We start from the raw sequence: 13893 nt of genomic DNA on the forward strand, positions 1-13893 counted from the left end.
AATTGATTTTCCGCCTTCATGGACAAGTTTTTTTTCGTAATTAAGCTGATTTTTTTAGCGTTTTGGCGTAAAAACAAGAGCTAAGAACTCATATGGCACTTGTGACGAGGCCAGAAGAGCTAAGAGCCAAGAGCTCATATGGTATGAGCTCTAACAAAATTCTAAGTATCAATAAATTGACTTAAAAGGAAAATCAGAGGCTTAATGCCAGTCAGGATTTAAAATAAGAGCTATGAGTCACTCTGTCCTTCTAAATATCAAAATTCATTAAGATCCGATCACCCACTCGTAATTTATAAATACCTCATGTTTTCTAATTTAATTCTAATTTAATGAGATTTAAAATTTGAAAAAAAGAAATTAAAAAAAAAGTTTTCTAATTTAATGAGATTTAAAATAAGAGATCTGAGTTACGAGGTCCTTCTAAATATAAAGTTTCATGACGATCCGACCACTCCTTCGTAATTTAAAAATACGTCATTTTTTCTGATTTTTCAGAATTAACCCCCCCCCCGATTTTCCAGAAATAGAGCGGATAAGTTCTAATTATGTCAATCACGTATCTAAGACTTCTGCTTATTTTTCCCACCAAGTTTCATCCCGATCCCTTCACTCTAAGCGTTTTCCATGATTTTAGGTTACCCCCCAAACTCTAAACAATATCACCAGATAGGGTCGGGATTTAAAATAAGAGCTTTGAGACACGATATCCTTCGAGAAATCAAATTTCGTAAGTTAAAAATACCTCATTTTTTCTTATTTTTCAGAATTAACCTTCCCCCCCCCCCACAAATACCCCAAAGAGAGCGGATCCGTTCCGGTTATGTCAATCATGTATCTAGGACTTTTGCTTATTTTCCCCATCAAGTTTCATCCCGATCCCTCCACTCTAAGTGTTTTCCAAGATTTTAGGTTTCCCCTCCCAACCCCCCCCCCCCCCAATGTCATCAGATCTGGTCGGGATTTAAAATAAGAGCTCTGAGACATTATATCCTTCCAAACCTCAAATTTCAGTAAAATCTGATCAACCGTTCGTAAGTTAACAATACTTCATTTTTTCTATTTTTTCCGAATTAACCGGCCCCCCACTCCCCACCCAGATGGTCAAATCGGGAAAACAACTATTTATAATTTAATCTGGTTCAGTCCCTGATATACCTGCCAAATTTCATCGTCCTAGGTTACGTGGAAGTGCCTAAAGTAGCAAAACCGGGACCGACAGACAGACAGATAGACCGACAGAATTTGTGATTGCTATATGTCACTTGGTTAATACCAAGTCCCATAAAAAATCCGTCACGATTTCCCTGAGGTTTGACCATTTTTTCCCGTATCTTTCCCCAACTATGAGTGCTTTGATGGAAAGCCAAACTGAAAACCATGAAAATATCATTTACTTATAATAAGGAAAGATGGACAGGAAAGCAAATCTTTAGCAAATAATCGTCAAAAAAAAACAGACAACAAATATGTCAGCCGATAATTTTCTGGATCACTCCGAGGCCCATCTTTACATGAAACAATCACTTGAACTCACTTAAGTGAGCTGAGAAAGATCCAATTCCCGAAAGATGGAGTTACAAGCCTTATTAAGGAACAAATAACTGAAGAAATAAAAAAATTTACTGCCTTTGTGTATGTAAATCAGGAACAGAAGACGCTTAGCCTCTTAACCCAATTAAAAATCAACATATCTCAACCTGAGGAATCAGGAAATCTTTGAAATCAGGCTTACAAAGAAGGAAGCTCACCAAAGAAGCAGTTGTTTTTCCCACTTTTGCAAAATAAGAGGTAAATGCCTCTTAAACGTCAAATTCACCCTGAACAACTGAGCCATCAACCATCAAGCTTAGAGGAATAAAAGATGGCGGAGACAAAGGTTTCAGTACAGAAATAATCACTTCCCAAGTTTTCCGAATATTCTTTCCCCAATCCCAAAATTCCTGATAATAATTATGGCGTTTAGCCTTCCGAATCAAAGAACTATAAACATTCTTATGATTTTTGAAACGTTGAGGTCGAGCAGCAGCTGCAGTTGACAATGAATTTGCTGACTTGTAAGATTTTCTATGATGATTTTATCTTCTCCGCTTAGAATAAGGGATGGGGTCGTCCCTAAATTCAAGGGAACAAATCTTTCAGGTCCACGAGTGGATGTAGCCAATACACTGACAATACAAGTTTCGACAGACTCATAAAAGGAGCCAAAATGATTGCAAAATTCACATTTCTGTCAATAATCCAACGTGTCTAACACTAAACCTTGATCAAAAAGCTATAACCAGCATCCAACGTATCAATAAATAACTTGTTGTTATTTGAGATACGACGCAACTGTGAAAAGCCAAGAACAAATGGAGGCAATAACTTGTGATGATAATGAATCATAAATAAATAAAGTATTGCAAAATTTAGAAACTCTTTTTTATGATAACGATGGCTTACTGGTTCGGTCGGGCTATCACAAGTGAAGACTTTTACAGCCATATTCTGAATGACCAGAAAAGGAAGAAGGGGACTGGCAAAACCTTTTTAACCAAGAAAAACAACAGCATATCAGATAAGAAGGTACCATAGACAAGTACAGTATTCTTAGAATATTAGGGCAAAAGGTATACTAGTATATTACGAGGAATAACAAAATAATGCACCTACAGTTTGACAGAAAGCTTCTAGCTGCAGGGCTTGTAATTTCCTTGTCATGTCTTCATGTCTGTTACTTAACCATCCAGCAAAATTTTGTGACTTCAAAAATTTTTCATATAATCCGATCCAATCTCCTTTAACACCTAAAAGACAAAGTAAAAATTTAATACTTATCATTTATACCCATTATCTTTATATAATACAATAAAATATATTTAAAATATTTATACCCACTTATCCAAATGGATAGGAGGCGTGGCCGAGGGATAGAGAGAAACAAGAGGATGATTTGGAAATTTCAGAGGTGAAAATTCAGTTTGTTGGTGCTGTACGTGCAAAAGAGGAAGTAAATACTTCGTTATTGTTTTAATACGGTCTACCCTTTCCACTCAAGAGAAAATTGTGCCCCGTATGCATGTGCGTAAATGACTGCTCATTTCTGTATTTCCTCGCTTTCCTTCAATTTCGTGCATACAGAATTCAAATTAGAAGAAGGCTAGGAAGACATTACTAATCATTCCTTTTATTTGGGTGATATTATTTTCAATTTTACACCCTGTCAGCTAGAACGTCTTCTTTGAAAATAGATTTTTGTTCTGAACAATTCAGGGTATGATACAATATACAGAAACGTAATATCTGTCTAGTCTTCGGCTTCCTGAGAAAGTAACAGCTACTACTTATCTCGGTCTTATAATTTCTAAAATTAAAGACTAAGACGTATATTATTTTACCATACTGCTGGATTCACCTCCACTGTATATATTTCCCGTGAGCATCGGGTGTCTGAGGACCTTTTTTACGTTTGTATTAATAGAAAAAAAGGGAAAAAGATATTTCGTCGATTTTTTTCAACGTGCAAGAACGATGAAGTCAGTCAGCCAAACAAAATTCTGGAAAAATTGGAAAAAGACAAAATTTCCACCAACAGCTATCGCAACCAATCATGTAATAGAGGAGGTGATCAAAGGAAAATCTTAATGTTATACAGAAAACGCATTTGTGGATACTAAGAACCATAGCCTCAATTTACCTTGGGTCCATCCAGGCATGTGAGGTGCGACAAATTTAAATTTAATGAATCACCTCTTAGCTTTTTTTTTTCTTTGTCTACTTCTTGGAATGTCAAAATCATTTGTGAGTCAGGCTCTAAAAGACAGTGTGACACGAGATGAAGCTGCCGCAGTAATACCGTTCAGGTGATCCATGCGAGTAAGGAACCGCAACTGCAAATCTTGAATATCTACTGGAAGGAAAATTTTCATAGGAAAACGAATTTAATGCAGGATTGCGATAATTCTCAGGTTAAGAACAATCCTGATTCACAGCGTTAACTTTTTTGTACCCAGCTTTATTACCAATGGGAATTGTCTCAAAACGTTTCAAAGTATGAAAATTTGGTTCTAGGAAGCTTCTTGTGATCTACAATAAGAATGAATGAACAGAGTAGTGATATAGATTGTAGATCAGATAAAAAAAAAGATTATACAATATCGCCCGTGTTGAAATATCTATTATCACTACTTCAGAATTTGAGGACTGTGATGTTAGGACTTGCAAATTATTATGATACTGATGTTGAAGCCATTCAGTTTGAAAAGAAATTTTGACTTTATTAAACCCCTTCGAGCTGGAAGGAACGAAGTTAACCCTCATCCTTAAAAAGCTCCACAGTCAAGGTTCAATCAGACTTAGTTATTAAAAAAAGAAAATAAATTAACTTGAAATACTCTGCACTGCTCTGTGATAAACGCATATTGAGACCCATAAACACACAAGATTCTTCACCAGCATGCCAGTACGGCTCTCGACATAACGACATGACACACGACTCCTTAACTGAAACATAACACTCAAAATATTGATCTGAATTTTCATTTTCTTACGTTTTTGACCATCTTTTACTTTTTTTTTAGGTTGATGCCTTCCATATCAAACACCCCAGGATAAGACTACACAAAAAGCTTAAATATAATCTCGCTTTTGCTATAGGTAAACTTGAAAAGACAATTTTCTGGCATCAACACAGCAACGATACGAGTCAACAGTATTCAAAAATGCTAGGAGGGCTAAATGAGGGTTGTTGACCTCCAAATTAAGGAAGGATCTCCAAAAATGAGGTTTGTGGGCTTCGGCGGCAGAAATACTTTCCTTCCACAATTTAGTAGAGGGAGAAAGTTGACTATTACTATATTTAGCAAGCTAAAAGAAAGAGTGGCTGGACTTCGTAATCGATATCATTAGTTTTTCATATCAAGCAACGGCTTGAGCTGCCCCATTTAATACTGCAAATATGATTAGCAATGGGGTTATAGGTATATAGGTAACAGAGTTACCTGAAACGTTCCTATCGAAAATTTCACTTTAACATGAATACTACAAAGATGACAAAAGCTACTTTATTTTCTCTCAAACCATAACCCTTCAAATTTTAAACTTTGTCTCAAACATTCTAAACTGGATCACACGCATGAAGAAACATATTCCTAACCTAACATGAATCGGAAACGATTAAATGATAAACAATTTATCAAAAGTATATAATCCTTCATCACTAAAGATGAACAATCTCTACAAGTCAATCTATGTGATAAAAATAGAAATGAGTTTTTATTATTCTCATGTTTCTTTGAAAATCATGAAACTTTGATGCCAACTAATACCTGGACCGCAAGGACCAACGTTCTAAAATTTCCAAGGCAAATTTTCTGTGCTTTAAGATACCTTCCTAACAAATTTCAAGTAAATTTGGGCATTTTCGTACAGAACCTTGGGCTAAGGTAGTCACTCAGTAAAGTCCATATGGGCGCAAACATTTTTCTAAAAAGGCCACCAAAGAGGTGTGAGGCACCCAAGTTGATCATTATTACCACCCCATTGGTTCAAGGTACTTTCCCCATGTATTTTCAAGACCAGTGGTGAAAACACTACCTTTGTTCAGAAATATTAATCGTAGGATATTGCGTTGAATGAGTCATGGTCAACTTGTGCCTTTAATAGCCCAAATTGAAAATACTTACGTGATTCCACTTGAAAGAAGGCGTAACGTAAGACGCATAAGAAGTTGGCAATATGCGGGGCGGGGTGCTGGAGGGGGTATGGACGTCCAGGGGGGTATCTTTACGTCCAGCAAACAGATTGAAAATCCTTAAATGATTCAACATTAGAGAGGTGCATTATACCTGCCTGACTCCAAAAAGGTTGGCAGAAGGAGGCGCGAGAGACAGTTAGGAGAGCCAATAGTCCACTTTATAAATCCGGTTCTAATGAATAAAATGATTCTAGTTCGATTGGAGTTACGACATGGCTATCTGTCTATTAAAAGGTTGTCCCAGAGAACGGAGATTGTTGGAGGGAACCACGAACAACTTAATGCTTATAATCATTCTAATTGAAAATCCTTGTATGATTTCAGTTTAAATAATGTGCACATACCCATAGTCCAATTAAAACATGGCGGGGAAGGAAAAATCGAAACAAAAGCCCAAGTTGGTTCTGCAATCATATAGATCAAGAATACTTGCATGTTTCCAATTCAAATAAAATGTAACATGCCTACTTTTCTGCTAAAAAAAAAAGTCCTTGGAGGGATAGAGGGTGTTAAAAAGGCCACTAGCCCATCTTACCACTCGAACTATACAGATTGATAATTTTTTCAGTGCTTGCAAGGCGACATTTAACTCCTGGCGGAACCAAGTTTATCGACCGTTTTCCTCAATACAAAACCACCACTTCACAAAGGATTTCTACAAAATAGCACAAGATAAACGGTTCTAAGTAAAATGGTCGTTGTTAAAGGTCAGAATTGTAATTTTTGTATTTTGCGATAGAAAAGGCAGAACTACAAACAGCTTTTGTTCGAAAATTACGACTTTACTATAGACCCGATCCTTAAGATTTAAGTGAGAAAAAATAACGTTCATAAATAAAAGCTATGTCGGGAAAAGATAAGGGAATGGCTTCCGCATGAATAGTCTGGGATATTGTATCTATTTTTACAACTGTGTAAGGCTTAGAGTTGTCCAGCCACGAAAGGCTTAGACGGGAGAGATGAACCATTGGAGCGAATTAATATTTCAAAGACATAAAAGTTCCAGAAGCATGTGAAAAGACATTCCGTATAATTTTCTTTGCATAAAACTTCCATGGTACGATACTATCTTGAACACATGGGGATATTAATGAGAAAAGGTGGATATAAGAAATTAAATCATATCCACCCGTTTTTTCTGATTACTGGGCCATTCTCAGAATGGTAGTTTCAGGTTTGAATCAAAAGCGGCATAGGAAGTCGAGGATTCTCAAAACGATCCCATCTTAAATACAATTTACCTGAGCCTTTCAACAAATCCTGAATTAAAGATGCATAAATTTTATTAAAGTATTTTTGTCATATTTTATTATGACAGCTAAATGCTACTTGTTATTTATGAATAGAGATCAGCACTGTCTAAATTGCCATATTATGCATTTCAAAAAAGGAATAAAAAAAGAGTTGTCAATGCTGTTTCAAACCTTTGATTGAAATCATCTTATTCATTTGACTGTGCCTTTCCATCCAAGGTTTCAATGGTTCACACAAAACATTTTTAATACTTAAAAAAAAAATTTCTTACTGTTCTAATTAAACGCCCCTTGTCTTTCAGAAGTCGTTATTAAAGAGTAAGGACAAAATTAAAACATTAGTGTAAACAATTAAGAGATAAGAAGGGGCGGGGGTAACTCCCTTCATATAAGTAATAATTTATGTTCGTTTTCAGTTTTAATGTTCCTCCTTACTTTCAGTAGAAAAGCTTTTTTTATATATTTACATTCTGATGGTTTATTAAACAATGCCGAGAAATCCGGGTCCATCTCCACAAAAAATCTCCCCCCCCCCGCCCGCTCAAAACGATTCGATCCCGGCAAAAACTTTCCCCGAACAATTACCCTTAACATCTCCACGCGTGAAATTGAGTCGGCAAAGAGAAAGTAAGAAGTAAAAAGAATTTCGTACATGAGTTCTTGCAAATTCCCCCGGCGTAAGATTTCCCCTGAAAGGTTCACCTCACAGAAAATTCCCTCCCCATAGGAGATCTCTCCCGTGAAATTCGTCCCAGAAAAAAAATTAACCACCCCTCCCCCCACCCAAAAAATTATACAAACTTCTAAATAACAAATACTACACGTAAACAACGGGCAAATCTTATAAATAAACAACCTATACCCAGGGACCCCGGGGGGTTATGATCGGACGATTTTGGGGAAAAGGGAAGTGTGAGGGGGGACAGTTACCCTCCAATCTGTTTGGTCACTTAAAAGGGCACTGGAACCTTTAAGTTCCGGAAAAAAAAAACACAACAACAAGAAAAAAACATAAAAACACGCACCCGTGATCTTTCTTCTTGCAAAAATATAAAATTCCACATTTTTGCAGATAGGAGCCTGAAACATCTACAGTAGGGCTCACTGGTACGCTTAATTCTTATAAATTTGAGATCAGCATAATATGGTGATTCTTTTTAAATATCTATTGGTATCAAAATTCTTTTTTTTTTTAGATTTTTGGCAACTATTATTCGTATCGCTCCTTACTTAAAGTTCGATACCACGAACAACTGTTGACGAAAGCAAAGATTCAGCCACCCAAGGTTCCATATGTACGTAGAAATAAAAATTTTGGACCATCAAAGGACTTGGCTCTTCCACTGGGGAACTGAAACTTCTAGTGCCTTTTTTAGGGTTTAAAGCAATTAGAGGGTAAGCTTTCCCCCTATTCCACTTTTCTCCCAGGCAGCACCAACAACTCTTCCCTAAGGCGTCGGAACATAGTTCAAAGATAACTATTTCATTTAAATGTTTAAAAGGTTCAAAACATGTGCCTCCAAGGGGGAGGTACATTCAACGCATGACCTTTTTAATCCTCCCCATCTCCTCTGCCTTCCGATTTTTATCAGAAAGGTAGGTACGTTGCAGATTGTATAACAATAATCATACAAGATTTTTCAATCTAAGTGATTGAAGGATAAGAGTTAGCCCATGGCCTCTTCAGCCCACTCCACCACTAACAAACTTTCAGCAGAGAGGCAAATATGTGGCAAACTACAATAACTAGGACCATGTGGGATTTTAGTTTATGTGGTTAGAGAGCCAAAGTAGACCCCTGGTTTCTGGAATACAGGCAAAAAGTGAGTCTGCTGTGCATCCAACACCACCTCTTTTGTCAACTTTCAACCCACTCCACCACTAACAAACTTTCAGCAGAGAGGCAAATACGTGGCACACTACAACAACTAGGACCATGTGGGATTTTAGTTTATGTGGTTAGAGAGCAAAAGTAGACCCCTGGCTTCTGGAATACAGGCAAAAAGTGAGTCTGCTGTGCATCCAACACCACATCTTTCGTCAACTTTCAACCCACTCCACCACTAACAAACTTTCAGCAGAGAGGCAAATATGTGGCACACTACAATAATTAGGACCATGTGGGATTTTAGTTTAAGTGGTTAGAGAGCCAAAGTAGACCCCTGGCTTCTGGAATACAGGCAAAAAGTGAGTCTGCTGTGCATCCAACACCACCTCTTTCGTCAACTTTTAATCAGAAAAGTAGGAAGGCCTTTTACTGCTCTGATTAAACTCTATGTGGCAGGTACCTTGCGTCAATGGAACACAAGAATAACGATTTTAAGAAGCGTCTCAACTTTTGTCTACTACGCTATAGTCTACCACCCGTTTGCTGGGCAGCTTTGCTACCTCGCATCTCAGCCAAAGGCTCGCCCTTGGTTGTCATATATTTCTTATGATTATTCTGTATAATTGGAGGCATACACTGGGACAGTTACCCCTCCAATCCTTCTCTCCCGAACACCAAATTAGCAGCAGAAGGGAAGATATATAGAACCTTCTTTAAAACACAAAAGTGCAAAAATAGTCAATCTGGATGGATGGAGGCACAAGAAAATTAGACAGGTAGACTTTTATTTAAATTGGAAACATCCAAGGATTTTCTATACATAAGATTAGAGGCAAAAAGTAGACATATAGCTCCTCCAACTCCCTCCCCCCCCCCTCCAAAACTCTTCAGCAAAAAGGTAGACACTGTTTTTTTTTTTTTTTTCACCGATTGGTTACCCTCATAGGAATGGTTACCCTCTTCATGCAATCGAAAGGTAATATTTTAACTTGACTCAGGTCCCATACGTCCTTGGAGGTCGTTTTGGGGCCTCTTCTTTCACCATTCTATTGACGTAACTCTTGTATACACTTCTATCTTCTTTGACGCGGAGAAGGGGCAGAAAGCTAAGCAACGAGAAGTTGTCCATCCATCTCTTTGAGTGGGAGGGGGGCTCTACGTCAAGAACCATATACCCGGCCTTCAAAGTGCATCTTCGGGAGATGAATCCATACATTGTATATACCCTAGCCGTCTAAACTGCGACAGCTTTTTTCGTCGAAGATGGTTAATTTGACATTGAAATTACGGAGAAGTTTGACATTTCAAATTCTACCATGATAAGTGATAGCGGCAATATGTCGCAGTGATTTTGCTTCAAAGGCAGCAAAAAGATACCTATCATCTGATTTAGAGTACATGATTCACAAGGACAAATGGCGATAGGGGAGATATGCGAGTTAAACACCCCCACTTAAAGCGTTGTTGATATATATTAAGTAGACTTAGGTCGCTTGTTCGCATACGAGTCCAGGCAACTTCGATTCTCCGTTTACCGAAAAGTCCAGTGGACATTATCCGTCATTAGTCAACCCAAAAATCTTAGTCATCCCCACTGTAATTCCAGTGGGCTTTTCTATTAGGCAAAGTTCAGGTAATATGAACAATCCCAGTTGCCTGCAAATCCTGAGGACATGGTCAGTTACAAGTCTTTGAGTCATTTTTTGGGGTCTCCAATTGCCTTCAAATAGCTCACAGAACTCATAGAATATTTGAATTACCCTTACTTCGTACCTATCTACATTAGTTCTGCCCTAGGATGGATGATAGACACTATCAACAAGTGAAACGAATCATTTGTATACAATTCTGAAAAAGTTATTCAAGTTTTTTTCTCTCACAGAGACTATCTGTCTTGGCTTCACTCTAATTAGCCATGGGTCTCAACTTTTTCGTTACTTCCACCAACTCGATTCTAATTCAACTAATTTGAAGTCGGATGGGCATCGGACTTTTAAGGCTGAAATTCGCAAGTGCCAGAAGTCTCTTGATATCTTTGGAGTGATTACTATTGGAGGTGAGTAAGCTACCAAGGTAGGTAAATTCATCGACCCATTCTATATTATCATGTTCAAGCTGGAGGCTGGAGTTAACCTGAGAATCAGGTTTACATGAGCAGTGCACGGCCATTGTTTCCGGGGTGTTGATGATCATTCCAAAGCGGTTTGTTGTCGTGTTGACGATGTCAGTCCAGAAGACCACGGAGAAACTCAGAAATTAGGACTATATGGTTGGGGTAAGTAAGTTTGTCTATTACAACCTCTCTTATGAGGGCACCGGATGGGCTATGAGTTATAGAGGGGACTGCAGCTAAAAAATGATGATGGAGGAACTCTGGTGATAGAAAGCAACTTTGTTTAACACCGGTTGATGTTGTTAAGCTGTCGGTAAGGCCTTCTTCAGTCATAACATGGCATCTGAACTTCGTCCACATGTCCCTTATGAGGGAGAGTAAACTAGGTAGAATTCTAAAGTGAAGTGGCCTAGTTGAAATGTATGGACAGTTTGTAGACTCTGCGGTCTCGTTCAAGATATTTTTCTGTGATCTAACGGGCTGTGGAAATCTCATCGACCGTTGACCTATTTTGTTTAAAACTCGTTGGTAGTCTGGGATGACTGCTGAGCATATTGCTCGGATAGAATGGAATATAGAATATAATATATTTTATTCACCACAACGGCTGGAGCTAACATGAGCATGTCATGACGCAAAAAAAAAAAAACCAAAACAAGGATGAAAAAATTAAAGAAACAAATAAATAGCAACACAAAAAAAAATAATGCAGCAAGTGCTGCTACAAGGTAAATAAATTAAAATGAGTCAATAAAAAAATTAATATAAAATTAATATTAGTCAAGAATCAATTTTCACAGTTAAAATAGTGAACGTTTATACAGAATATATTAGAATAATAAATATATAAATGGTTGGTACATTCAAAAACACTCACAGGCAAGTTCTTGAAATAAACTGCATCAAACATTAAATATTTGTTAAGGTAATATTATTAAAATACCGAGTAAAATAAGGAACAAATGATTTGCAATATTTCTTGGGACTAGTGGCTGGGTAAGTCATTAACTGTGGACAACTATTTTTTATTTGTCGGAGTGTAATGACTGGTCCTTCAGTAAGAGAGCTCCCAATGTCATGCAGTAGAGTAAGATGAGCAGGGGAATTCAAACAATTTAGTCCAAATCAATATATCAACTCGTATCTACGACTATCAAGTGAATTCAAGTCGAGTTGTTTTAGTGCATCATCATATGTTGAGTAATTATGTCCAAGTAAAATTTTTAAAGCTCTTTTTGCATCATCTAAATTCTGTCTGTTTGATCTTTTCTCAAACCCGGATGCCAAGCTGGACATACACACTCAAGATAAGGTGTAATGTATCTGCAGTATACAGACTTTAAAACCTCAGTTGGCATACCAAATCTCTTCAGGTTGGAAAATGAATGTAAAACTGAGGTGTCTTTTTTTAGTCAGAGAGTCAACCTACGAGCCCCATCTTAAATCTTCGTCTAAAAGTACTCCAATTATTTTAACAGTTTTCTTTTGTTGGCAACAGGGAAATAAGACAAAAGTGGCTGTCAACCTTTTAGGAAGGAAAAAGTCATATAAGAGTTCTTAGTTTCGCTGACCGTTAGTTTTACCTTTCCTAATTCAGCTTTAGGTCATTAAAAATTCTCGTCAAGTCAGACTGTTCAGTAGTTGGAGGGCTTAGTTGCAGTGATAAGATAGTTAAATCATCAGCAAATTTAAAATACTCACAAACTGTTGCTAAAATACGATTAAAAACAATTAGAAAAGAAAGTGAGTCTAATTTAGTGAATCTAAAATATCCAAAAAACTATATGGCTCATGTTCGAAGAGTTGGATGCGCATGCATGACTTTTTATCATTATTTTTACATTATGGCTGGTTAGAATGATGGGTCGGTAGTTGTCACATATGGCTTTTGAGTTTTTTTTCATGGAAAAGGACTATCTTGGCTTCAGACCATGGTATAGGGAAACAACCTATTTCCCAGGCAACTGTTGTAATTTTATGATGAAAATAAACGAGCAGATTGCAATTAATTTTCGGAAATTCAGGCTGTATTCCATCAGGACCAGCAGCTTTGCTGGTCTTCAGATCTCTAATGGCTGCATCAGTTTCAGAGCGATGGGGAGTGGGGTAGGGGGCTTGGGCCGGTAGCAATTACAGGGGAACTGGATAGCATAGCTGGGCCAGGGAAGACGGTTCAATTTATCTTCTTCTCAAAGCACTATTTCCATTTAGATCGAATTCCATCTATAAATTGTATACATATTATGACAAATATACCCATGAATGAAGACGTTTCCGGCCTATGTGACTTTCATCTCTTTCAATGTCTAATTAATATGCCCAACCTTGAGTATATTGTACTTATAACTCATAAAATAAAACCTTACCAGAGGTTAACTGAGGACCATGGTCTTCTAAGGAGGTTAAGAAAGCCTCTTTACTAAATGGACGAAGGACAGGTACAGCCTGAAATTTAAGAAAAAAAATAACAACTATTTTTGTACTATTGAGACACGAAACAACAACTGAAACTACAAAATAATCTATTAGAAACGAGAAAAATAAAACTGCAACTTTAATAGATTGATTCCCCAGAGTTGAATAAACAATTGTTTGACAGCATTTAGGGTTTTCGAAATTTTATGCAAAACCTATGCTGGGAGCGTTGTTGTTGTTGTTTAGTTGACGTTTGAGCGAATCAACCGCTCATATACGTGCGATCTTCTTTTAAAACTTGGGCTTAGTAAAGCCACGTCACTTTGAAAAACACACAAATAAAATTTTGGCACAGGCCATGTCAACACTTAAGATATCTTGGGAGAGTACTAGGACGTTGTACAGAGTGTTCTTGCTTAAATCACTGGCACTGGTATGTATATCACATCTCTATTCTGCTATTATTGCTTAAAATATCAATGAAAAGAGACATACTCAAATTTAAATAAAGCTAAAATACCAGGAAAAGTAACTAAATAAAAGTTCA

At 37.2% G+C, this 13893-nt stretch overlaps 1 protein-coding gene across 1 annotated transcript in view; it reads right to left on the minus strand.

The window, feature by feature from the left end:
- Window positions 1-13893, minus strand: part of LOC136026395 (protein DENND6A-like) — a gene marked incomplete in the record, with an annotated part of 240547 nt that overhangs the window by 48473 nt on the left and 178181 nt on the right. The window contains 2 exon segments of the mRNA XM_065702949.1: window positions 2656-2789; window positions 13298-13376. Coding sequence (XP_065559021.1) covers window positions 2656-2789; window positions 13298-13376 — 213 coding nt within the window.

This window comes from Artemia franciscana, chromosome 4, assembly GCF_032884065.1.
Source record: "Artemia franciscana chromosome 4, ASM3288406v1, whole genome shotgun sequence".
NCBI classification, from domain to species: domain Eukaryota; kingdom Metazoa; phylum Arthropoda; class Branchiopoda; order Anostraca; family Artemiidae; genus Artemia; species Artemia franciscana.